Genomic DNA, 27,772 nt, shown 5'->3' with positions numbered 1-27,772 from the left:
GTCAGAGACGCAAAAAAGGGAAAAAAAAAATGAAGGAGTGTAGAAAGCATAAGGGACTTATGAAATAAGTTGGCCAAACAGGGCCAACATATACATTGTAGGAATTCCAGAAGGAGAAAAGAGAAAGAAAGGACCAAAAAGCTTATTCAAAGAAATAATGGTTGAATATTTCTCCTCAATTTGTCTGTAAGGAAATAGACATCCAAATCCAAGAAGACCAAAAAATACCCAAAAATGTGAAACAAGAAAATTTCACACTGAAATACATTATACTCAAACTGTCAATTCAAAGACAAAAAGAGAATTTTAAAAACAGCAAGAGAGAAGCAAATTGCCTTATACAAGGGAACCATCATAAGACTATCAGCAATTTCTCAGCAGAAATCTTGCGGGCCAGAAGGGAATGGTAGGATAAATCCCAAATGCTCAAAGGAGAAAACTGCCAACCAAGCGTACTGTACCTGGCAAAACTGCCTTTCAAAAATGAAGGAGAGAGAAAAACTTTCCAGACAAACAAAAGGTAAAGGGAGTTCATCACCGTTAGACCTCCTTACAAGAAATACTAAAGGTAGCGTAAGAAAGTATAAAATGTGTTGGTAAAGATGAATATATACACAGATACAGAATACTGTGTTACTATAATGGTAGTGGGTAAAATAGTTTTAATTCTAGTATTAAAAAAACAAAAATACTAAAAATAACTATCTAAAATATGTTAAAAGAGAAACAATATGAATAGATATTATGTTGTCATACAGCAACAAAATATGTGAGAAGTTATAGTGTAGAGTTTTTATATGTGATTAAACAGCTTAAAATAGACTACTTTTATGAGCTTAAAATAGGCTTTTAACTATGAGATATTTTATGGAAGCCCCGAAGTAACCATTAACACCAAGAATATCTATACAAGTTACACACAAAAAAAGGAAAAAAGAATTTTAAAAATATCAGTACCAAAAAATCAACAAAACACAAAATAAGATAGCAAGAGAGGAAGACAGACAACAAAATTAGAAGATCAACAAAAAATAAGAAAACAGCAATAATAATTTAAATGTACAAATAATTTAAATGTAAATGGACTTGGGGCACCTGTGTGTCTCAGTGAAGCCTCTGCCTTCAGCTCAAGTCATGATCCCAGGAACCTGGGATTGAGCCCCACACCCGGGCTCTCTGCTCAAGTGGCGAGCATGCTTCCCCCCTCTCTCTCTGCCTGCCTCTCTGCCTACTTGTGATCTCTGTCTGTCAAATAAATAAAATCTTAAAAATAAACAAATAAATAAATAAATATAAATGGATTAAATTCCCCAATCAAAAGAGATAGAGTGATGGAGTGGCAGGATAGATAAGAAAACAAGACCCAACAATATGCTATCTACAAGTAACTCAATTTAGATTTAAGGACACACATGTGCTAAAAGTGAAAATGGAAAAAGATAGTCCATATATATGGTAACCTAGAGAGAGCAGAGGTGGCTATAGATATACCACACAAAATAAACACATAAAAATGAAGTAGAAAACTATCACAAAGACAAAGAAGAGACAAATAAAGATAAAAGGGTCAATTTACTAGGAAGGTATAACAATTATAAATATATATGCACCCAATATCAGAGCACCACAATATATATAAAGCAAACACTGACAGAACCAAAGGAAGAAATATATAGCAATACAATAATAGTAGGAGACTTCCATACCTCACTTTTAATAATGGATAGAACATTCAGACAGAATACCAATAAGGAAACACAGGATTTGAACAACACTATAGATCAAATGGACGTAAGAGGCATATAGAAAACATTCTTTTTTTTTTTAAGATTTTTTTATTTATTTCACACACAGAGATCACAAGTAGGCAGAGAGGCAGGCAGAGAGAGAGGGGGAAACAGGCTCGCTGAGCAGAGAGCCCGATGCGGGGCTCGATCCCAGGACCCTGGGATCACGACTGAGCCGAAGGCAGAAGTTTAACCCATTGAGTCACCCAGGCACCCCTCATACTCAAAATATTCTAACCAACAGCAGAGAAACACACATTCTTCTCAAATACACATGGAATTTTCTCTGGATAGATCACATGTTAGGTGACAAAACAAGTCATAACAAATTTAAGAAGACTGAAATCATACCACATACATTTTCGGAAATGAATCTAGAAATCAATACCAGAAGGAATACTGAGAAACTCACAGATATGTGGAAATTAAACAACATAGTCTTGAACAAAAATTAGTTCAAAGAAGAAATCAAAAGGAAATTAGAAAATACCTCAGGTCAAACAAACAACAACAAAACCATGACATATCAAGATTTATGGGATTATAGCAAAAGCTGTTCTAAAAGGGAAATTTATTGAGATTAAAAAGAAGGAATAAAAAATAATAAAGATCTCAAACAATCTAACTTTACACCTCAAGGAGCTAGAAAAGGAACAAACTAAACCTAAAATTTGGAAAAGGGAGGAAATAACAAAGATTGGGGCAGAAATCAATGAAATAGAGGATAGGAAATTAATAATTAAAAAATGAAAATAAGAGTCTTTTTTTTAAAAGATAAACAAAATTGATTAACCCTTAGACTAAGGAGAAAAGAGATAAATTTATTATAAATTATATAATAAATAAGTATATGATATAAATATAATTTATTTATCTCTTTTTATATTTTTATATTATAAATGTCTTTTTAATAATTTATTATTAATTATACTTAATTTTTATATTATAAAATATGTTATATTTTATATAATATATTTTAAATTATACTTATTATTTATAAAATATATTTATATACTTATATATTTATTATAAATTTATTATTTTAATAAATAAAATCAGTAATGAAAAAGGAGACATTACCACTGATGCCACAGAAATGTAAAGGATCATAACAGCCTACTATAAACAATCATACCACAACAAATTGGGTAACCTAGAAGAAATGGATACATTCCTAGAAACACCATACAAGCTACCAAGAAAGAACAAGAAAGATACAAGAAATCTAAACAGACCTATAACTAGCATGCAGGTTGAATCAGTATTTAAATACCCCTTAATAAACAAAAGCTGAGGACCAGATGGCTTTACTGGTGAATTCTACCAAATATTTAAAGAATTAATGCCAATCCTCAAACTGTTACAAAAGATTGGAAAGAAAGGAATACTTCCACACTCGTTTTATGAGGCCAGCATAACCCTCATACCAAAAGCAAAGACACTGCGTACAGAAAAAGGAAACAGCATCCCTGATGAATATAGATGCAAAAACCTTCAGTGAAATACTAGCAAATTTAATCTAATAGCATATTTAAAAGATCATACACCAAAACCAAGTAGAATTTAATCTCTGGGATACAAGGATGCAAATATGAAATTTCATATTTCAGCATATGAAAATAAATTAATGGGATACATCATATTAACAGAATAAAAGGTAAAAATCACATGATTGCATCCAGATGCAAAAACAGTTTTGACAAAATTCAACACCATTTCATGATAAAAACTATCACCAAATTAGGAATAGAAGGAAATTACTCAATATAATAAAGGCCATATATGAAAAGCCCACAGCTAATATCAGACTCAATGGTGAAGAACTAAAAGCTTTTCCTTTATGATCAAGAGCAAGGCAAGGATGCTCACTTTCACTACTTCTATTCAATATGGTATTGGAAGTACTAGCTACAGCAAATAGGTAAGAAAAATAAATATAAGTCATCTACATCAGAAAGAAGGAAGTATTACCATGCTTGTTTGTAGACAACATGATTTTATTTATATAAAAAATACTAAAGACTACATGAAAACCCGTTAGAATAATAAAATAACTCAGTAAAGTTGCAAGATACAAAATCAACATGTGAAAATCAGTTGCATTTCTGTATACTAACAGCAAACTTTCAGAAAAAGAAATAATAAAACCATCTCATTTATAATAGTGTCAAAAAGAATAAAGTACTTAGGAATAAACTAAACTAAGGAGGTAAAAGACTTCTATACTGGAATCTACAAAACACTGATACAAGAAATAGAAGAAAATACAAACACAGAAAGATATTTCAACGTCATGGATTTGAAGACTTAATGTTGTTGAAAATGTCCATACTATACAAAGTTACCTACAGCTTCCAAGCAATCTCTATTAAAATCCCAATGATAGTTTTTACAGAAAGGCAAAAAAAATTCTAAAATGCATATGGAACAACAAATGACCATGAATAACCAAATCAACCTTAAGAAAGAAGAACAAAGCTGGAGTCATCATATTTCCTGATTTCAACATACATTACAAAGCTAGAACAATCAAAACAGCATAGTGCTGGCATAAAGAAAGTCATATAGGCAAATGGAACAAAAGAGAGCACCCAGAAATAAAACCATGCATATATGATCAACTGATGTTTTGACAAGTTTATCAAGAATACACAATGGGAAAATGATGATCTCTTCAACATACAGTGCTAAGAAAACTGGATGTAAATATGCAGAACAATGAAGCTGGATTCCTATCTTATGCCAGACACAATAATCAACTCAAAATGCCTTAAAGACTTAAATGTAAGATGTGAAACTGCAAAACTCCTGGAAGAAACAGTGAAAAACTTCATGACCGTGGTCTTGGTAATAATTTCATGGATCTGACACAAAAGCACAGGCAGCAAAAGCAAAAACAGAGAAGTGGGGAAAAAATAGACAAGTAAGACTACATCAAACTACAAAGCTTCTTCACAGCAAAAGAAACAGTCAACAGGGGCGCCGGGGTGGCTCAGTGGGTTAAAGCCTCTGCTTCTGCTCAGGTCATGATCCCAGGGTCCTGGGATCGAACCCCACATCGGGCTCTCTGCTTGGAGGGGAGCCTGCTTCCTCCTCTCTCTCTCTCTCTGCCTACTTGTAATTTCTGCCTGTCAAATAAATAAATAAAATCTTTAAAAAAAAAAAAAGAAAGAAAGAAAGAAACAGTCAACAGAGTGAAAAGGCAACATAGGAAATGGTTAAAGTATTTTCAAACCATGTATCTGAAAAGGGGCTAATCTCCAAAATATATAAGGAACCCCTTACAACTCAGTACCAACAACAAACAAACCCCCTAATGACCCAATTAAAAAATCAGCTAAGAACTTGATTAGGTATTTTCTGAAAGAAGACATACAAATGGCCAATAGATACAGTATGAAAAAAAGCTCAACATCACTAATCATCAGGGAAATGCAAGTCAAAACCACTAAGATATTACCCTCACACTTGTCAAGATGGCCATTGTCAAGAAAAAAAAAAAAGACAAGTATTTTTGAAGATGCAGAGAAACTGGACACTGTTGATGGAACTGTAAATTGGTGCAGCTGCTATGGAAAACAGTATAAAAATTTCTCAAAAAAATTAAAATAGAACTATCATATGATCCAGCAATCCCACTCTGGGTATTTATCCAAAAGAATTGAAATCAGGGGCGCCTGGGTGGCTCAGTGGGTTAAGCCGCTGCCTTCGGCTCAGGTCATGATCTCAGGGTCCTGGGATCGAGTCCCGCATCAGACTCTCTGCTCAGCAGGGAACCTGCTTCCCTCTCTCTCTCTCTCTGCCTGCCTCTCCATCTACTTGTGATTTCTCTCTGTCAAATAAATAAATAAAATCTTTAAAAAAAAAAAAAAAAAGAATTGAAATCAGGATCCTGAAGAGATATCTGCATTCTGGTGTTAGCATCACTCTTCACAATAGCCAAAATGTGGAAACAACTTAAATATCCATTGATGGCTGGAGAAAGACAATGTGGCACATGCATACCATAGGATATTATTCAACCTTAAAAAAGAAATTCTTCAATATGCGACAATATGGATGAGCTTTGAGGGCATTATGCTAAGGGAAGTAGGACAGTCACAGAAAGATAAATACCACATGATTTCACTAATACGAGGTATCTAAAATAGTCAAATTTGTAGACTGAAAGACCAGAATTAGTGACTGTCAGGGAATAGGGTTAAGGGGGAAATGGGGAGTTACTAATCAAAGGACATGCTTTAGTTAAGCAAGATGAGTTAAGTTTTAGAAATCTATAGTACAGTATTATACCTGTAGTCAACAATACTGTATCATATAACAAAACTTTTCTAAAGATTTTTATTTATTTAACAGAGTGAGAGAGCACAAGCAGGGGGAGCAGAAAAGGGGGAGGGGAAAGCCCACTGAGCAGGGAGCCTGATGTGGGACTCCATCCCAGGACCCTGGGAGCATGACCTGGCTGAAGGCAGACACTTAACAGACTGAGCAACCCAGGCACCCTAAAAATTTGTTAAGAGGGTAGGTCTCATGTAAGTATTCTTACCATAATAAAATATTTTTTTAAAGAGACCAAGTAAAATGACATACAAGAGTAATTCATTCCTAATAAATTTGTGACACTGTAAACCAAAGGAAGAAAGAAGGAAGGGGGGGGAAGGAAGGAAGGAAGGAAGAAAGGAAAGAAGGAAGGAAGGAAGGAAGGAAGGAAGGAAGGAAGGAAGGAAGGAAGGAGAGAGAAAGGAAAGGAAGGAAAGGGTAGGAGAGATATAGCCCATTATCAGAGTTATGCACATCTCTTAAAAAGAAGAAGAAAGTCATCTGGGTTCAGGGTCTGTAGTCTGACCTGCATTCCCCCTGGCTGAGGATAGTCCTCCAGTCCCCTTGTTCTGCAGGTGGAGTGCCATCTCTCCAGACTCGGTATTGGCAGGAATCCCTTTTGGTCCCTTTCACTTAGACTTTGGAGAGGTGAGGCATATCTACTTTTGCTTTTTGCAGTCACTGCCTTCTGACCCCAAGGAGGAAAAGTCTTGGTTTCTCAAGCCCCAAATTCACCTTCATTCAGGTTCCATATTCATCTCTGAGATGCAGGGATGACAGTTCCCCTACTTGGTCTCCAGGAAATCGTTCTGACATCACTGCTCTCCCTGAGCCCTCCATAAAATGCTAAACTGGGGACCGGCTTGCTTTCTCTTGCATTGTTTACATATTCTAGCAATCAGACTTGCCCCGCCTTTGTTTTGAAGTTGTGGAGCCAAGTGCCGCTCTAAGCCCTTTTCCATTTCATCAGTTTGAATCCTTTCCCTGCCCTATTTTTCCACTTCCTGTCCATCAACTTGAGCATTCCTGACTGGCCCAAGATTTGGGTCAAGAAAGTTCCCACTTTCGATGAATACTGGTGAGGTTGCAACCGTATGATCTTGAGCAAGTCACTTAACCTTCGTGAGTCTTGCTTTCTCATCTGTGAAATGGTTCTAAGACCTGCCCTGCTCACTTCACAAGCCGATTATGGGGCTCAAATGACATGAGAAAGTACTTTGAAAACTGAAGTGCCCTATGCATGTAAAGCTTTGTTTTGTCCTTTCAAAAACAGTGGTTCAAGTTTCATAAGTGGGGCTTTACAGTATTAAGTTACTTCCATGGATCCAGCCATTTCAAAGCTACTAGTTGAGCTTTTCTTCCTATTTTCATTTTTCTGAAAACAATCACTTTTTTATTTACTGAACGGCCATAACTCTAGGTGAAAAAGAAGGTTTCTCTCCACTGTCTGCTAGGATTACAACTTCAAGTTCACTAACATTGGAATTGCAGAACTGTCTTTGACACTAAGCAGGTTGTTGATATGGTAGACGTAGAGATGTGCCCCACTTTCCCTTTCAAGGAAGGACTTGCTGCCCAGGGGCAGAGAGTGAGGGCAGGGTATGCCTCTGCTTTGAGAACCAACTGGCCCAAGATCACACTCTTCCTGAAGCAGCCCACAGCTGCCCTGTGACTTGGTAAGACTGGTGTGAAAGCCAAGCCCATTCTGGCCTGACAAGGGACACTCTAATGGACAATACTCAACTCACAGATCCCTAAAGTGTTGGCCGAGGCTTTGCAAGACTGCACTGAGTTGGACTTCTCCCTCTACCTAATCCAGCTTCTTCTATTTCCTTCATAGATACTGATCCCTAATAAACATCTTGTACCCCAAATTCCATCTCAGCATCTGTTCCAGGGAACCCCATCTGTGATAACTGGCTATGATGCACTGGGAGGGCAGGATGGGTGGGGTGGGGTGGGGCGTGTTTATCACAAACAAAGGAAATGAAGCACAGAAAGGGTAGAGGGGGAATTTGAAATAACACTACTGTATAACCTCGGACAGCTCCGTGTCTAACAATGCTTGGGTAACTCTCAGATACTGCACCTATGGCAGGTGGAAAGCTGTTGTTACTTCCCCAACTTAGAGCAAAATCTTGTAGGGGAAGCAACATCTTCTATCCTTCCTCTCAATTCTAGAGATGGCTTGATTTGATGATCTCACCTTGAGGTACCAAAGGCTGGCTTCTCAAAAAATGTAAATACCTGCTAGGTATCATACAAAAACTCCAGCTAATGTCATGACTAGCTAAATTATCTAAATGTTAGTCATGGTTCTATTTTTCAACTACTTTTTCATGTGCTATGAAAGAGAAAATGGCATTTTCTAGAACTAAATGTCTTCTCATTTCATTTGGAAAGATGGGTTTGAAGGCTGAGATTTAGCCTGGTGGAGGTCAGAGATAATTTCTTTAGTGACGGAAGCCACTGCAAATCCTACCAATAAAAGGTAATCTTTGAAAATGAAAATCTGTCGTTTATCAACCCAACCTCCCATCCCAACACATACACTTAAAACTCTTAACTAACGTCCCATTTCTCCTACAATAAAGACCCCAGTCCTACAAGTTCTCACCTACAGAATCTGGCCCCTAACTCAGTCTCTAGCCTCACTTCATTCCCCTTTCCTCTTTACTCCCTATGGTCTTTCTCCTATAGCCACATTGGACTTCTTATGGTTCCTCAAATAAACGATGGTACTTCCTGCCATAGGATCTCACATGTACCATCCCCTCTGACTACAACTCTCCCACTCATACCTAGCTAACTACTGCTAATCTTCAGATTCCAGCTCAACCACAATCATTTCTTCAGGGAGACCTTCCCTGACCCCACACTCCACATCTAAGACAGGTTTCTCAGTGATTAGATCTCACAGAATAGCACTCCTTTCCTTCAGGTCTTCTATCTCATTGTCGCATTTAGAATTATACCCTCACACAATTACTTGACTCATTCCTTCTCCCCACTTAGACCACGGACTTCAGGAAGACAGGAATAGTGTCTGGTTTTTCTCTCCGTCCTATTTCTAGTTCCTAGCACAGTTCCTGACAAATAGTAAGCACCTAATTTGTTGAATAAACGGATAAAGGAATGAGTGAGTGAATGAAGAAAAGAAATTTCTGACTCTTTTTGTTTGTGAATCTTGAAGTTCATGGGGTTAAAACGTAGAAATGTTGAGCTAAAAACCCAACGCGGTTGGCCAAAAGATATATTTTGGTGGCAACTGTTACAGAGATTTTCTCCCTAATCCCTGGCAAGGAGGAAGGGTGGGGTGGGGAGGCAGCATCTAGCCCCATCAGGAGTCACAGCATACCTGCCAACCTCATCACAGAGGATGACAATCCCCAAGATCAGGCCTGAGAGTAAATGAAAATCATTCACTTCATCATCATGACGAAATGCTGTGGACTTAGAGTATATTCTTGAATTGGGTATTTTTCTCCAGGGCCCTAAAGTTTACTATCTGGAATCATTTTTTAAGGACCATTCTATTTAACCTTTGAAAATGAAGCATCTGTCTTTTAATGGAAAAGCTCCTTCTCATTGTAAAGATAGCTCAGAATGTTCTTGGCTTTTTTGGTCTCCAGAAAAGGAAAGTCAGATATCTCCCTGTGTCCTCACTGTATCTTGAACCTCTGTGTCAACAAAATAGGCCATATTAATAGTGAACTTTTTTTTTTTTTTAGAATTACTTATTAAGAAAAGTATCAGCCCATCCTGAGAAACATTAGGTAGGGCAGTCTACACATATGTATCTACCCCTAAAGGAGTCATGGGAGGCTTAGGAAGCCAGAGATGGAAAGGTTCCAGACAGCCAATCTCAAAGCCACTATGTTCAGAAAAGAGGCCAAGTTTACCATGCATTGAAAAATTCTATTCCTCAGAAAACATCCAAAAAAGAGGTAATTAGCTAATCAATTTATTAATCTGATATTCTTATTTGGCGTAAGCCCCTCCTGTGTCATAGTAAAGAGAGGTCTCCTTCTTAAGCATACTATAACCCAACAAAAGAAGTAAGATCTAGAAGAACTAAGATGTTGGTAAACAGGCCAAAGCACAGCAAGGGTGTCAGCAAGTTCATAGGCAATAGCACTAATGTCCACTGAGTGTTTACTGTATGCCAAGTGCTCTAAATGTGTATTCTCACTAAATCTTCACAAGCTATGAGATGGATATGATTACCCTCTCCTTAGAAAAGCTGAGTAACATACCCAAGGTTGTAAACATCAAAAACAGTTTCAAGCTTCGTTCTATCTGATTCCAAAGTCCATGCTTCTAGGCTCCGAGTCTCCGAGGCTTCCAGAATTCAGGAAGGCAAGGCTTGATGAGGGACAGGGTTCTGAGCTAGGCCTTAAATGGGCACAACTCTAAGATAGGACAGAGAAGGAGAAGTGTCAGTGCATGGAGCTGTGGTGGAGTGAGGATGTGGAGAGAAGAGAGAGAAGAAAGGGAAAAGAGAGCAGAGAAAGGCCAGTTGCTTGGACACAGCCATCTTGGGGGGAGGGATGAGTGAAGACACCTGCCTGGTAGGCCATAACAACTTGCCCTACCCTTCTCCTTTCCAATAAAATATTATATTCCTACACAGAAAGACTTGAAGAAGGAACTGGAAGAAGTGGTGAGTGGAAGAGGAATCTTGTCTTCCCTTTGCTCTTTCTGCCTCTCTGCTCTCTGTGAGTGCAGTACCCAAGCACTCCACCCAGCCGGCCCAAAGTCCATACCACAAACTTTTCGAGCCCTACATCCCAAGAAGGGTAGCATCTTCACGTGAGCTCATCAGATAAAGCCTGGCTGGTTCCAAATAGAACTGGAACACCACTCCCCTACTAACTGGGCTCCGAACCAAAGGGGCTGAAGGCGTGTAGGGTAGGCTGCGGTTACTCTCCCCAGTGAACAGGCAGCCTTCCAAGGAAAGTCGCTCCAGTTCGGTGGCACAAGTAGAGTTTTGTGCTCTACTTGTGCCACTACCACTAGGCTTACTACCTCTAGGCACACAACATCTTACACAGACATACGTTCACTATACAGGCATTTGTTCATTCACTCATTCAATAGGGAATTATTGAACAGCAATTTCAAGCCGAAGACTGTGCCTGGTGTTGGGGGAGACAAGGTCAAACAATATGTGTCCCCTAACCTCAGGAGCTATATACTTTGTTATTATTGGTGGTGCCCTTCCTCATGGACACAGTCAGGCAGTAGTAACTATAATGAACATTAGGATAAAGAGAAGCTCAGCAGGTTCTGTGGGACTCCAGCTGCTCACACTGCAAACTGCTTGCCTCATTCATTTCTGTACTTCCAATGCCCATCACTATGCCTGACACACAGTTCATTAACTTTTAGTGAATTAAATGAAGATCTTACTGAACCTGATTCCCAACTCTTTCTGTGGCTTCTATCCACTGGTTTAAGCCTGGCATCCTAAGCCTGGATGAGATAAGGATATATGGCATTCTTCAAATAGATCATAGTATGTTTAAGTTTGGAGAAACTGGACAGATTTGTCTGTATCACCTCGGTTCCCTCCTAGACATCTTGTCCCTGTAGTTGAGGACCTTCATGAACCACCTGGAACTTCATGCTTTCCTAAGGCCTCCTCATCCTAGATGCTCTCCTAAGAATATGCAAAGTTTGTCAGTGTCCCAATAAAAACTTGGGAATCCAGACCTTGATACAGAACTGTGACAGCTTCAGCTAGCTGATGGCAGGGGTCCACCTCCTCCTTTGAAGTAATGGATTGTGGAAACAGAAATCTTGGCTTCTGATTGGGATCTTCCAACACCACTAGGGTATCCTGTGGGGTCTGGGGCTGCAGGGAGGCAGAGCCATTTGGGGAAAGTTGAGAAATGGGGTGGCGAGGTCCTCTGAGGAGGTTGAGCCATGACTCCCCACTTCAAGGATAGTGATCCTTGAGATATAGGCATGTGAGCTGACAGGAAAAGGAAGGGGTAACTAGGAGGCTTGAGGCAACTGTCCCCTCAAGCAAGGCAGGCTAAGTAAGGTCCAGAAAGAGCCTAGCCAGGGTCCCAACTCTTCAGCCAGAAAGCACCTCAGAATCTATTCAGAGTGGTCTTGGGGCATGCGCAAAGCCCTTCAGCTGAGTAGTAGCAGAATGGGGTTAGAATCAGGTCTCCTGATTTCCACCCTGGAGGTTTTTTTTCTCCTCACCCTGCTGTCTCCCAGATATGGATCTCATGTCAGAGTTCTTGGCCTGTCACATCCTAGAAATCTCCTTCATAGAGGACTCCTTCTCAGACAGAGCAAGGCTTTTCTCCTTCTGATGGGTGGCCTTTTTAATCCTCCAATGCCAACTGTCTCCTTGTCTCTCTCCATCCCCTTCCTCCGAAAGATCTCACGGGGTCTTCAGTGGCCACGTGATGGGCAGCCTGGGTCCCTGCCCAGCAGCAAATCTAGGGACAGTGGGCATATATCTTGGCATCTGGGCACGCTGACCCTTTTCTCCAGAGAGGTCAGCGTGTGGGGAGAAGGGAGTGGAATTCAGTGACTTCTAGCGCCTTAAGAATTTCTGCTCTCCCCCTCAGTCTGACCCTCATTCTGCGGGCCTGGGCCACAACAATGCCCACAGGCAGGGCAGTGAGAAAGGGAGGGAGACCTGGGTTTGCCTGTTTTCTTGGCCAGGCACCAGGAGCAAGAGCCCGGCCCACCTCTCCCCCGCGCCGGCCATCTCCACTTGCTCCTCTCCCCCTCTCCCCCGCCTGTCCCTCCGGGTTGCTCAGGCGCCACCACTACTGTCCCCAACCCGCCCCGCCAGCCCGGGCAAAGGGCAGCGTGACTCACGGCGCTGCCACCAGCCCACGGCTTGCCCGCGGCGTATATAGGCTGCCCGGTGGGAGGCGGCGAGCCCTGCCCGGCCCGAGGTGCGCAGAGCATGGCCAGGGGCGCGGAGCGAGGCCGCGGGGGCTCCGGCTGGGGGCTGCGGGGCGCGCTGGCGGCGGTGGCGCTGCTGTCGGCGCTCAATGCTGCGGGCACCGTGTTCGCGCTGTGTCAGTGGCGTGGGCTGAGCGCGGCCGTGCGGGCGCTGGAGGCTCAGCGCGGCCGGGAGCAGCGCGAGGACAGCGCGGTGCGCTCCTTCCTGGCTGAGCTGAGTCGCACGCGGCGCAGGACGCCCGCGCCACCCCCGGACCCCGCCAGCGCCGCGCGCAACAAGCGCAGCCACAGCGGGGAGCCCGCGCCACACATCCGCGCCGAGAGCCACGACATGCTGATGATGATGACCTACTCCATGGTGCCGGTAGGCGGGGGCTCGGCTCCGCGTGGCGCCTCCGCCAGGGTGGGCGGTGGGCAGTGTGGGGAGAGAGGCCCGGACGCCCTGAGCTCGCTCCCCTGGCTAGATGGCGACGTGCTGCGAGGGAGGGTCCTGGGCGTGAGCCCGGCTGGGGAGGTCACCCCGGCAGGCAACTTAGCCCTTCCGTTTTCTCCTCTGTTAAATCGGGGAGGGCGTAAAGGGCTGTCTTCCACCTCTGACATCTTTGGGTCTGCAGGTAAACACGGGGTGCAGGCAGTGTTTAAGAGAGACTGCTTTCCTTCCTAACTCTGGATTAAAGTTTTCACCATCTGAGGTGAAGGGAGCCACAGCGGCCCTGGACTTTGCCTGTGAGACAGGCTGGGGCCCCCCTGAGAGCACAGGGAAGACATTTCTGGGAGCACAGACATCTTCAATAAAAGGGTTCTTTACCTGGCTTCAGCAAGTGGTCTGGCTTTTCACCTGGCCTCGGACCAGCCTCATGAGATTGATTGGTTGAAGGGAAAACAATCAGCCCTATTTTACCAGTCACCTGGAAACTTGGTGCTGAGAAAGTTGCTCTTGGGTCTAAAGCGATTCCAAATGGGAGAGATCAAAATGGAGAAATTTTCTTAAAATCCTCTGTGAAAGCTGAGATTCTCATGTGGGCTCCAGCAGGTGTATAGAACTCCAGAAATTACCAGTGTGCACTTAGGGGTCGTGCATCTGGGTAGAGTCCATGGCTTTTCATTAGATTTGCACTCCCCCTAAAAGGTTTAAGAAACTCTGCTTTTAATGTCTTTAAAGCAAAACCTCAAAAATCTTTTTTTTTTCCAGTTTGAAGTTTCTTTGCTTTTGCTGATTTTTAACTCAATAATTATCTAATGATTACATTTAGATCACATGGCCTTTCCCAATTCTGTTTCATTATCCATTACGACTGCATTGGTCTTATTTCAGTTTACAACTACAAAGATTTCAGTTCTGGCACCCCAAGTCAACTGTGAGCCATACTTGGGAATCCTAGGGATTTGAAGATAAACTCATTTAAAGCTTCTGCATCAGGAAAAACTTTTTGTTAAGTACCTCATACGAGTTGAAATGCTTTTACAACCACATGATGGAAGTACTAGATACTGCAAATACATCTTTTGAGAGAGATCAAATTTTCCATTCCTGGCTTCATTTTTTTTTCTTACATCCGTGTTATCATTTAAAAATCTGGCCCCAAGGGGCGCCTGGGTGGCTCAGTGGTTTAAGCCTCTGCCTTCAGCTCAGGTCATGATCTCAGGGTCCTGGGATGGAGCCCCACGTCGAGCTCTCTGCTCAGCAGGGAGCCTGCTTCCCCCTTCTCTCTCTCTGCCTGCCTCTCTGCCTACTTGTGATCTCTCTCTATCAAATAAATAATCTATAAAAAAATAATTAAAAAAAATCTGGGCCCAAGCAAAAAAATAAATAAATAAATTTTAATTAGATGTCTGATTTTTTTTTTTTTTGACAAAGAGAGACACAGCGAGAGAGGGAACACAAGCAAGGGGGAACAGGAGAGGGAGAAACAGGCTCCCCACCAAGCAGGGAGCCCGATGCAGGGCTTGAACCAGGACCCCCGGATCATGACCTGAGGTGAAGGCAGACACTTAACGACTGAGCCACCCAGGTGCCCCCAGGCAAAAAAAAATTTTTTTTAAAGACCTCTGTAAAGTGAAGAAATCTTCTTTCAGGGAATTAACTCTTTCTCTTGACTCTCTACCATGCATTTTGAGGATTTTTTGAAACCCTTCAAGAAGGATGCATCTGAGCATCAACATTTTATATTTTTAATTCCTGATTTTAAGGTAGAAGCTTGCGTATTAAAGCTTATTCAGTCACTAACCCAAGAGAACAGAGATCCATTTCTGTCTCAATCTGAGAGCTAGATTTAACTATCACCACCTGCTCTGTTAGAGGTCAGAGAGCAGAAACATCACATTTGTTGGGCTGAGAGGCATTCATAGGTTATCACCAGCTCATTCCCCGCTGTAATGGGTATGCTTTGAGCGAATTTCCATGCTGGTTGGGAGAGAGTAGCTGTCTTCGTGCTGGTTGTTCTCAAGTTCTCAAGCCGTAGGGAAGGGGGTCACCTGGAAACACACTGAAGCACAGATTCCACGGTCCCACCCTTGAACTTATAAAATGATCATCTCCAGAATTGTCTTTCTTAGTAAGTATGCGACTCCCCATTCTCCCACCTTCCCAGCCCCTCGGTGAGTTAGATACAGGTGATTTCAGGTGCCACTCTGAGAAAGCTCTAGGTCTCTACTTCTCTACTGTAATAAGCAGGTGAATACCTTGACAATCTTGTTCAAATGCAGATTCTGAATCAGAAGGCCTCATTTCCAGCTTGAGATTCTGCATTCCTCATAAACTCCCCCTGAAACCAATGTTGCTGTTTTGAGGACCTCACTTGGAACAGCATGCTTCAAGAGTGGCGGTTGCACACTGAAGTCCCGTAGGGAGCTTGCAAAGCGACTGACGCCTAGATCCCACTACCAGAAGTTCTGAGTTAACGGTTAGAGGTGCAGTCTGGCATGCCTGGACATTGACCGGCCTTCCTGCTGACAGTGAACAACATTGAGCATCTTGCTCTCACCATGTCTCTTTGAGGCCTCTGTCTGCTTCAAGCAGAGGTACCCATTTTATTGCTGAAAGCCCTTTACTTTATTCTAGCATCATTCATCTTGGCACATTTTTCTCATTTTTACTCCCTGTTTTTTTTCCTCAGAATACAGAATTATTCACATGAGGAAACAATGTTTTAAAGGGTACTTTCAGGGCTGCCTGGGTGCCTAATTCAGCTAAGCATCTGCCTTTGGCTCAGAGCATGATCCCAGGGTCCTGGGATCAAGTCCTATGTCAGGCTCCCTGCTCAGCAGGGAGTCTGCTTCTCCCTCTTCTTCTCCCTCTGCCCCTGCTTGTGTGCACACTCTCTCTCAAATAAATAAATAAAATCTTTAAATAAATACGTACAGAATCTTAAAAAAAAAAAAAGAAAGAAAGAAAGAAAGAAAGCTCTTTCATGGGCACCTCTACTAGAAAAGTTGCTTAGAGAACTGTTTAGTATACAGTATGGAAATCAGTGTGCACACTCCTTATGGTTGAAGTCACATCTTCCCACACCCTGTTATACAGCACCAGTAGGTTCTGAATGAGGATGAGATCAGAGGTCCCCTCACTGTGGTTCCATGTCTTTAAAGACGGAGAAACCAAGAAATAAGCTAATGTCAGCAGACTAATGTCAGCATTTTAAAAAGTCTTCCAAATGGCTCATTTATCTAAGATGAGCTTCCTCAAGCTATCTGACACTCCAGAATTCTGTGCTTTTGGCTGAAAGTATATCAACTCAGCATGGAAATTTCGGTTAGCACATTCTGCCCAGAAACTGGTTGTTAGAAGGGCAACGTAACTAGTCATTACTTAGAACAGTTAGTTTCGTACAACCAAACACATTAAACCCTTCAGAGTAAATGGGTACTTTGGAGAAAAGTAATAAGGGTCCTGGGTACCACTGAGCTAAACTAATGATGGGAAGCCATCTGCCAGGAGCTCCCGCAGGTGAGGGGCCTCCCGTCTAGTCCCCATCCTACCTCAGACCACTCACATCTTGCTTCTCCCATCAGCTGCTCTCTCATCCCATTTTCCAGGTCTTATACTTATTGATGTTCTGGAGGTCTCGTCATCCTGTCCAAAATCTAGGGTCAAGCCCCCAGTACAAAAAAGATTTTACTTCTCACAATGTGTGTCATAACAAGCTCTAAATGGGTTGAAGATTTACGTTTTTAAAAACCGAAACCCTGAAACTACTAGAGGAAATATGGGTAAATGTGTTTTTAATGTTGGAATGGGGCAAATCTTTCTTTCCAACAAATCAAAAGCCAGAAGCAAAGAGTGAATAAATTTAACTACAGCTTGAAAAGCACACACAAGAACAACAAAACATCTGGATGGCAAACAACAACAAAAACAAACTTATACCTCACAAACAGGCAAAAGATAAAGGACAAACTGGAAAAAAAATATTTGCACCTCATATCACAGATGCAGGGCTAATCATATATATATATATATATATATATATATATACACACACACACACATGGGGTGGGGAGATATATATATATCTATATATATAGATATATATATAATATAATATATATATATAATTCCTATATATAATATAATATATATATATAATTCCTATAAGTTTATAAGAAAAAACCAAGAATTTAATAAGAAAATCAGCAGAAATAGGGATCCAATAGGAAAATGGAGCATAGTTCTCAATAAAAGAAATACAAATGTCTCTAGGTAAACGTGAGAAAAGATGTCTTGGTTTTAAAATGCAAATTGCACCTTGTCTTGAAACATAATTTTTACCTGTCTAACAAAACTACAAAAGTTTAACCACACATTCTCCTGGGGAAGTGGAAGGGAAATAGACACGCTTTTGCATTGCTGTCTGGACCACAAAATTGTACAACCCATGGGCAAGGCAATTTGGCAGTACCTAAAAATATTATAAATACATTTACCCTGTGACCCAGCAGTCTCAATTGTGGGAATTTATCCTGCATGACAGACTTTGTCACCTATGAAATGACATATGCACATATTCACTGTAGAATATTGGTAAAAGCCAAAGACTATTTACAACCTGTGCCCATCCATACGGAATTATTTCATTTTATTATTTTTTTAATCTTTTTTTAAAAAGATTTTATTTATTTATTTGACAGACAGAGATCACAAGTAGGCAGAGAGGCAGGCAGACAGAGAGGAGGAAGCAGCTCCCTGCTGAGCAGAGAGCCCAATGTGGGGCTCGATCCCAGGACCCTGGAATCATGTCCCAAGCTGAAGGCAGAGGCTTTAACCCACTGAGCCATCCAGGCGCCCCCAGAATTATTTTAATAAGCCAACCTATGCACTCACTGGGAGAGGTAGCTGTAAAATGAGAATGAGGAAATTCTCTGTGTCCTGTTATTGGAATAATCCTTAGGATATATTCTAAGGGAAGAAAGCAAGACAGAAAAAAATATGTATATTGTATTACCTCGTGTAAGGAAGAAGTGGAAAAATAAGTGAAGATATTAACAAAAGTACTTTACTTTAGGGTGGGTGGGCATAAGATGGGATTGAGCCTCTCACTGTGTAGCTTTGTGTATTTGTGTATTTGTTGACTTTGGAACCATGTGATTGTGTTACTCTAATTGTGAGTGAAACGGCCATAACCACAAAGTTACATGGGTGCTGCCCCTGGACTGGGGGGTAGTAGGGCATGGTGGAGACTCTGCCAGCCTGAAGTTTGCACTCTTTCTAAAAGGGTGGGGAGCGTGCTCTCCCTGGTTGTTCCTGTACAAAAGCAAGAGCTCAGTGTGCCTGATCTTTTGATTTTTTTTTTGAAGTGAAAAACTCTGACTTTTTATGTAAAATCTCTTGGCTTTGAAATATTGACCAAAAAATTCCAAAAAATTGTTTTTAACTGGTTGAGCGTGTTGGCCAAACAACATTCACATTGTTAGGGGCCATCTTAGGACTACCAAGCTTAGTTCCCAGCAATCTCATCTTATAATCATGCATGGTTTTGAACAGAAATGGCCTTATTTAACTCCACCACGTCCCCCTCCCCCACGGAGTTCCCATCCTGGTTCTGCAAGGGTACTAGTAACTGTGCCATTGTTATTGTTGGTTGAGTGGAGCTAGGTTTCTTTGTGTGTTTTGTTTGGTCTGGGTTTTGTTTAGTTTTTTGGCTGTTTCTAAAAATCAACCCCATCTTCAGTGGATGGAGATTTCCCAGCACTGTGGCTTTTTCAAAAGCCTGTGGTCCAGTTCTGAGGATAGTTCTCAAGGAAGAAATGCCTGCTGTCTTGAGCTGTCTAACGCAGTATTGTAACAGATAGAGCTTTTCATGATGAATGTAATGAATTACATGGATCTATACATTATCTCGTTTATGGGGTGGAATCACGTTACCTATAGCCACAGGTCCTGCTTGCAGAGATTCTAGCTCCCTGAAAGGCCTAAATTGGCTGTGTCAGGGTTTACCTGCCTTTCCTACCTCTTGGAGTCAGTCAACTCCAGATGGTGTAAAAGCTGAGGATTCAGACCAGGGGACAGTAGACTGTGCCCTATAGCCAAGTCAAGCCTGCCACCTGCAAGCCCACAAAGAAAGAATGATTTTTTACACCTTTAAAGGGTTAAAAATCCAAAAGTAGAAGAATATTTTGTGACATACAAACATTATGTGAAATTCAAATTTCAGTCATCATAAATAAGGTTTTGTTGGAATACAGCTATGCCCATTTGTTCACATATCGTCTGTGACTACTTTCACACAACAACAGCAGAACTGAGTAGCTGCAGCAGAAACCATATGGCCCACAAAGCCTAAAATATTTTCTTTTTGGCCCTTTATAGAAAAAGCTTGCCAACTCCTTGTTAGACTGTCATCCATCAGAGTGGAGATGACACTGGGGGTTGTTCCTTTGGAGAACCTAAGCAACAAAATCAGGGTTGTTCTAGGATTGGGTTAACCCTGGGTTTTTTTAAATTTTGTTTTTTGTGTGTTTTGTTTTGTTTTGATTTTGGTTTTTTAGCTTAAGGGTAGAATTTAGTGATTCATAGTCGCATATAACACTATAACACCAAGGCTCATGAGATACATCACATGCCCTCCTTAATGCCCATCACCTATTTAGCCCAACCTCCCACCCACCTTCCCTCCAGCAACCCCCAGTTTGTCTCCTAGAGTTAAGAGTCTCTTACAGTTTGCCTCCCTTTCTGTTTTTATCTTATTTCATTTTCCTGTCCCTTCCCCTAATGTTTATCTATTTGTTTCTTAAATCCCATATGAGAATGAAATCATACGGTATTTGCCTTTCTCTGATTGACTTACTTTGCTTAGCATAATACTCCCTAGTTCCACCAACGTCATTGCAAATGCTTTGCAATTTTTGATGGTTACATAATATTCCTCTGTGTGTGTGTGTGTGATATCTTCTTCTTTTTTTTTTTAAGATTTTTTTTTTAATTTGACAGAGAGAGATCACAAGTAGGCAGAGAGGCAGATAGAGAGGCAGTCAGAGAGAGAGAGGAGGAAGCAGGCTCCCTGCTGAGCAGAGAGCCCGATGCGGGACTCGATCCCAGGACCCTGAGATCATGACCTGAGCCGAAGGCAGCGGCTTAACCCACTGAGCCACCCAGGCACCCTGTGATATCTTCTATATCCATTCAACTGTTGATGGGCATCTGGGCTCTATCCATAATTTGGCTATTGTAGACATTGCTGCTATAAACCCTGGGGTGCAGGTACCTCTTTGGATCACTACATTAGTATCTTTAGGATAAATACCCAAAAGTGCAATTGCTGGGTCTTAGGATAGCTCTATTTTTGAGTTTTTGAGGAACCTCCATGCTGTTTTCCAGAGCGACTGTACTAGCTTGCATTCCTACCAACAGTGTAAGAGGTTACCCTTTCTCCATATGCTTGCCAACATCTGTTTCCTGACTTGTTAATTTTAGCCATTCTGACAGGGTTTTAAGACCTCCCCCAAGGAGACAGAATCTAGAATTGAGCTGACCCAAAGAGCAGTCCCACCCTGGAAGGGGGCTGCCGGGCCAAGCTGGCCCTCAGGCCTTTCGCTCCTTCTAGGCCAGCTCCCCAAGTCAAAAACAGTCGTGTTAGGACAACATTTAACCTACACTAACTCCATATCTAAGCCTTGCTTCAAACTCCATTGTTCTCTTCAATTCCATTTGAAGGGGGAGGTTTGTACTCCATTAGGTCCTATGGAACAGTCCCTGATGAGAAATCAGAGGCTTGATACAGAAGAAAAAAAGACCGGGCAGCCAAAGGCACAAACCCGCATGCAGTGCCTGGGATGTATGTCTCCATGGCTTTTGTCATAGCAGCAGGTGCATGTAGGCACTTGGGATGTCACACCTGACGCTGCGGTTGGTTTACATGTCAGAAGCCATTTCCGAGTGTCAATTAAGGGTGGGGAAAACTTGAAGCTTTGTGCCTGCAAAGATTTTGTCTGCTGTTGATACTGTGAACACACGCATAAAATTAACTCATGATGGCACATTGAGGAAGTCAGGTGAGAGCTAGCTCCTTACTAGCTTCAGACACTTTATCAAAACACATTTTGCATACATGGAAATAAGTCACTCAATGTAGATATACAGTTGCCATGATTCTCTAGGGACATGTGTAAACACAAGTGGGCCAAGACTGAGCACCTGGACCCACGAGAACAGAGCAGTTGTGTTGACCATGTGAATGGCATTCCTGCCTTTCCTTTAACCTATGCTGCCTCTATGCCAGGGACGGAAAGAATTTTTTGTCTTTGGAACTCAAAGCCACATGCCCCCCCCCCCCGAAAGGTGTTACTCCACTCTGGGAAGACAGCAGAACCCCCAGGCCAGCCCACCTGTTAGTGGCACCGCCCCCAGACCACTGGCTGAGAGATCTTCAGGCATAGGGCCCTTCCTGGGTGAGTTCCAGAATGACTTCTCAGATCATGAGGCTTCCAATGCCAGGAGGTTTTTTTATCATTCCCAATACCCTTGTCCCAGGATCTGTTCTACCGCTGGCCCAGGCTCACCAACAACACAAGACTCCTGCCACCTTCAGCCATTGCATGGCAGCCCTAATTTGAGCAACCTGGGATTCCTTCCTCACTCTCAGATTCTCAGCCAAATTCTCCTTCCCTGATGGTTCCCTGAATACGTTGTGGTGGTGAGCAGAGCGAACTAGGGAGTCAGATGGGTTCATATCCTAGGCCCACAGCCTTGTAGCTGGGTGACCTTGGATGAGTCTTTTTTTTTTTTTTTTTTTTTCTTGGATGAGTCTTAACTGCTCCAAACTTCAGTTTCCTCACCTGCAAGCTTGAGATAATAACGTGCACCTCATACTGTCCGTAGGGGGGTTAAGGGAAGGGAGGTATGTCAAGAACAGCACCTGGTGTAGTCAGGTTCCCATGAGCTCTTTGTTGTTGCATTATGAAGATTTCTCACTCTTACTTTCACTCTTACTTACTTTGTTAGCCCTTCTTGTCCCATTATCTCAGCATCTTCTTTCTGGATTTATGGTTTATCACCAGTTCCCTCAGAATGCCAAGTTTTCTGTTCACATGTGCTTCTGTCAGCTGCTGCTTCGAGATCATATTTGGCTTCTTGATAGCAGACTGACATCACACCAGCCTAAATCACCTTGTCATGAAAGCAAAACGGAGTTAACCTTGATAGGATCATAGGGCTTCTCAAACTGGTCAGGATTTCCCAGGCCCCTATCCCTTCTACATGGCCACTGATGACAAGCTTTGACACCCACTACAAGAGAGTCATCTTGACCCCCTTTCTGAGTGGCTCAGCTGCTGTCATCCCCTACTGCTTACTGTCAGTGGCAGTCCTAAAAAATGTTTTGGTTTCTTTCATTTGGAAAACTGACAAAATGTGAGCTGAAGGTAGAGCGAAAACAACTTCCAAGAAAGAAAAACAATTTACTTCTTAGGGGTCTCATGTTCTCCAGGATTGGATTACTTATGTGGAAACTGTTAGAACAGGCTTCAGATCTGACAAAACACATTTATCTGAGGAAAAAAAAAAGCTTTTTTTTTTTTTCCCTCTGCATTCCTCAAACTCCTGCCCTCCCCCCCTGCCCCCCCCCCCCCGCCTCCCCCATCACTCCCATAGAAGAAATCCTTGGTCAGATCTCGTTGACATTTAAGCTTAATTTACATGCATTTTATCTACAGACTAAAGGTCATGTTGTGTGAAATAAACTGAAGTTTTTGGTTGTGATTCTGCTACAAAGAGAGCATTTTTCAGCCCATCAGTTGCTTTTATGTAGCTCTTTGGGTTTTAACAGCTCTGGATTTTAAGTAGAGATAATTTACTTCTAGTTTAACTAAAGTTCAACCACAATTTTCTTTACTGAAAGGTAGAGTTAAAACAACAAGACCAACTGAAGATCATTCAAAATGCAATTTGTGGAGTTTGTTCTGAATGCAATAGGTAGAGTAACCTTTTATCTGCCATTCAGAAAGTTTCCTGTGTTCACCAAAGTGCTGGGAACTTTGGAGACCCTGCCTGGGTTGTATGTAAAGACGTGAAGTATTTGGAGAAAAATTGTGGCTAACTATACCTGAGCTAAAATGATGAACTGACAACTGCAAAATAATCCCCTGGTTTTTCATTAACTTGATGGATGACTATTGGAATCTGAATTCATTTTCACTCAAAGGTGGAAAATGCCTTCTCCCTCTAGGTAGCACTTGAGGACCTTGGAAACAATCTCGCTGAAAAGGGAGACCTTTAGGGGAAAATCCTTCATAGTGAGCTGTGTGGTAAGCATCAGGGCAGTCAAGAAGAGAGAAAATCAATTCTCACCAAAGTGATGAAGGAAGATTTCTTGGAGGAGACAGAACTTCAAGTGGACAATGTGGGTTTGGTAAGATTTGAGCAGGCAAGGAAGGTGAATCATTCCAAGGACAGAGAAGAACTTACGCCGAGCTCGAGGGACTAGAATGACAATGGTTACAGGCTAGAAGAGCAAGGGACCAAGAAGATCTTCCCGCCCTGGAGAGTTTGGGCTACAGGGAGGGGAATTCCTTCAATTTACACTTTCGAGAAGTTGAGAATGAATCTGATAGACAATTGGGAGCATTGTAGATCTTTCAATGGGAAGGAGTCATGAAGAAAATGGTTTTGTAGGATTGGTCTTGTGTGTAGTGCAGGACAGGCGGGGGAGAGACCAGAGGCAAGAAGAAAGGTGGGAAGTTATTGCCTGGGTCCAGGCAAAAAAAGAATTGATGTCTGGCTAAGTTAGTGCATCAGAAATGGAGAAGAAGATCTATATCCTACAAATACCAAGACAGAAGAATGAAATTAAACTGGTAACTAATTGGATATAAGAAAGAGAAAGGAAGTATCTGGTCCAGATCCATCCAACACTGAGAAGAGTGAAGACATCACAAGGAGAATTGAGGAAACACTGAAGCAGGTTAATTCAGAAGTGAGGATGCCAGGGGGCATCTTGGTGGCTCATTCAGTTAAGCTTCTGCCTCTTGATTTCTGCTGAGGTCATGGTCTCGGGGTTCTGAGATCAAGCCCTCTATTGGACTCCATGTTGGGCATGGGGCTTGTTTAAGATTTTCTCTCTGTCTCTCTCTTGTCCCCTCCCCACCCTCTAAAAAATAACTTAAAAAAAATTTAAGTGAGGATGCTGAATTTGTTTTGAGATTAAATATGAGATGAAAAGAGGGAGAAAACGGGTGGGAAGAGAGGTAAACTAAGAAAAGAAAGCATTCAGGGAAAGGAGAACATCCTGTTTCCAAGCACTCTGTGTTTGCTCTAAGAGAAAGGGCTTTACAAGCCTAAAAGAAAAAGGCAGACCCAAAGCCTTTACAGTGAGTACTAGAATCATACTACATGTTTCCTCCTGGCTCCCTTTTAGGTGTTTGACCTTTGACAGGTCAAGCTCTCTGTGTCTCAGTTTTCTCATCCTTAAGAAGGCAATGACAGCAGTGTCTACCATAAGGATTTAATTCAGTAACCCATGTAAAGTCCTTGGCGTGGTGTCCACAACTCAGTATATGTTAGTTTATTATTATTGATATTTCAGTGTATCTCAAATGCTTCCTTTCTGAGCTTCAGGGAATTCTGAAACCTTGTAATAAAAACAATGCCAATTGAATCAATGCAATTTGCCAAAGAAAGGGCAGATTCTAGGATGACTCTAAAGTTTGGAATCTTTGGAATACATATATATGTATTCCAATACATATATATATATATACACACACACACTATATATATTTTTTAGGGAATTTAATTATATTAAATATAATTTGCAAATATCTTTATTTATGTCCAACGTGAACTCATGCATTTATTCTTTCACTGACCAAAATTTTTTGAACCCTATAGGAACAACATATTTGTCAAACCAATGATCCCATTGTGTTCCAAGGCTAATAGAATCAATAATTATTTTGTGGGTGAGCATCTCGTCCCTAAGGACCTCCTCCAAATGTTTTCTGGAGTAACCACTTATAGCTATTCCCTGATACAAAGAGGAAGGAGGAGGGGGCTGAGCAAGGAGTAGATTGAAAAAACATCTTCACAAACGTTTTTGCTATGTACAAAGAATGCTGCAGGGCAGAGTTTGGGGATAATGGTTTAATTCTTTGTCCATTCCCCCATCATTGACAAGTTACTTGTTATAGTTTATAAATACTTTTCTGACTAAAGGTAAGGATAAGAATGCTTAGATAAAAATCAGAAATTATCTGAAGATGCCTGTTGAAGGGAACAATGTGAGCACAAAGTGTTGTTATTAATGGTTGGTGAAAGATTATTCCAGCAACACTCATGCTTCAGAGAGCTCCATTAGAGGCCAGGAGGGGACAAGTGATTCTCAGTCACTTCAAAACACTTATCTTTTCCTTCCCTGACTCCTTCTGCACTTATATATCTATACCACACAAACTAAAACTCTGTGCACAGTTTTGGTCTCCAATTTGTCACCCTCAGTCACCTTGTCTCTTTAAATACATCTCACCATTCTTTGCTATGCTTCTAGTGAGGTAGTTGACAAATACCTCTTCACTGATGAATTCATCTGCAACTCAACAAGTACACATCTAAAGAAGGTATCTGTCAGTTTCTGAATCTGGTTTCTTGCCCTGCTGAGAGTTTTGAAGGTGGGCCCTGGGGCATTTTTAAAATTCCTTCCCCAGAATTCATGCTACTCACCAAATAGGAGATGGTGTCAGGTATCGGTAAGACTTAGAGTCCTACTCTACCTGTCAGAGATTTGTTTATTCAATATGTGGTTATTGAGCACCTACTATGCCCCAGACACTGTTGTGGTTGTGTGTGAAATAGTCTGAAGAAAGCCTACAAATCCCCATCCTCTTGGACTTCATGTTCTGGAAGGGAAGGGCAGGCAAAAACCAAAGTACATAATTATCTACAGTATTAGAAGGTGATGAATGCCATGGAAAATGGTAAAGCAGGGGTGACAATTAGCGGGGAGAAGATGAAGATGGAATTATAAGTCATGTGGGTGGGGAAGGCCCCATTGAGAAGGTGGCATATGAGCAAAAACTTGAAGGAGGAGGAAGTGAGCCATGTGGATATCTGAGAAAGGGCCATTCAGACAGAGGGAACAGCAAGTGCAAAGGCCCTGAGGAAGGAGAATGGAGCAGAGAGAGTGGGAGGGAGAACTAGGTCAGAAAAGAGGTCAGAGAAAAAACTGAAGGGACTGGAGAACAGTTCACATGTTGCTTTGTGGGCTGTTGTAAGGACACTGACCTGAAGGGAAAGTCTTTGGAAGATTTTAGGCAGAGGAATGGGAGAAGTGACCTACCTTTTCAACGAAATCACTGTAATTAGACTAGACTCTGTGGGGGGTTGGGGTGGGCAGTGGAAGCAGGGAGGCTTTCTATGTAGCTGTTGTGATAATCCAAGTGAAAGAAGAGAGTGACTTAGATCAAGGTGCTGGAAGCAGATAGGGTAAAGAGCAGATACGGTAAGGAGTGGACAGTGTCTACATATGTCTGATGGTCAAACTGATTGAATTTTCTGACAGTGTGGGGGGAAAAATGTTAAATGACCTCAAGGTTAGTGGCCATTAACTGAGATAGCAGAACTACAGATGTTTGTGGGGAATATCAGGAGTTCAGTGTGGGGCACGTTAACGCGAAGATTTCCAACGTCACGTGAAGAAGTTGAAGAGGGAGCTGCATACGAGTCTGGGAAGGGGCCCCAGTTGGAAGTGTCCCCAGGTTATAGTAGAAATGCTGAATATGAGGATATTCATTACCTGGACCCTGAGAGGCTCTAACCAAGAATCTTCCCACTCCATATTAAACTCAGACTGTTTAAAAAAAAAAAAAGTATTTGATAAGCAATGAAATTAAACCAATTAACTGTATTGTGAGGCTTTTGTGCCCAGAGATTTTCTCTTACCCTTATAAGTACAGGGCCTGGCTTATCAAGTGTTTGTCGATGAGTACTTCTCAGTTAGAAATATCTTAGAAGTTTAACAGAAGCCTTTAAGCAAGTAAGTAATTTGTAAGTTAATATAACAAACTCTAAGTGCCCATTCTGGGCAGTGAGGGTGCACACTGTGGGTGATGAGGAAGAAGAAAAGAAGCCCAAACATACTTATTGGCTAGTAGGAAGGAAGCACTTTTGACACAGAGCAAAGAATAATAGGACCCTCAGAGAAGTAAGACTAAAATCCAGTGGGCAGTCAGGGAAGGTTTCAAGAAGGAGGCAGCATTTGAGCCACGCCTGGAAGGGTGGGGAGGACTTCACAAGGCAAGTGCTG

At 41.8% G+C, this 27,772-nt stretch overlaps 1 protein-coding gene across 1 annotated transcript in view; it reads left to right on the top strand.

Moving 5' to 3' along the window:
- Window positions 1–13,044: 13,044 nt before the first annotated feature.
- GLDN (gliomedin) overlaps window positions 13,045–27,772 on the top strand; it is a 61,958-nt gene continuing 47,230 nt past the window's right edge. The window contains exon 1 of the mRNA XM_044231186.1: window positions 13,045–13,407. Coding sequence (XP_044087121.1) covers window positions 13,045–13,407 — 363 coding nt within the window. The remainder of the gene's footprint in view (window positions 13,408–27,772) is intronic.

The sequence above is a fragment of the Neovison vison genome, chromosome 13 (assembly GCF_020171115.1).
Source record: "Neovison vison isolate M4711 chromosome 13, ASM_NN_V1, whole genome shotgun sequence".
In the NCBI taxonomy this organism is placed as follows: domain Eukaryota; kingdom Metazoa; phylum Chordata; class Mammalia; order Carnivora; family Mustelidae; genus Neogale; species Neogale vison.
The sequence above is the reverse complement of the archived record's forward strand: the minus strand, read 5'-3'. Positions and strand labels throughout refer to the sequence as shown.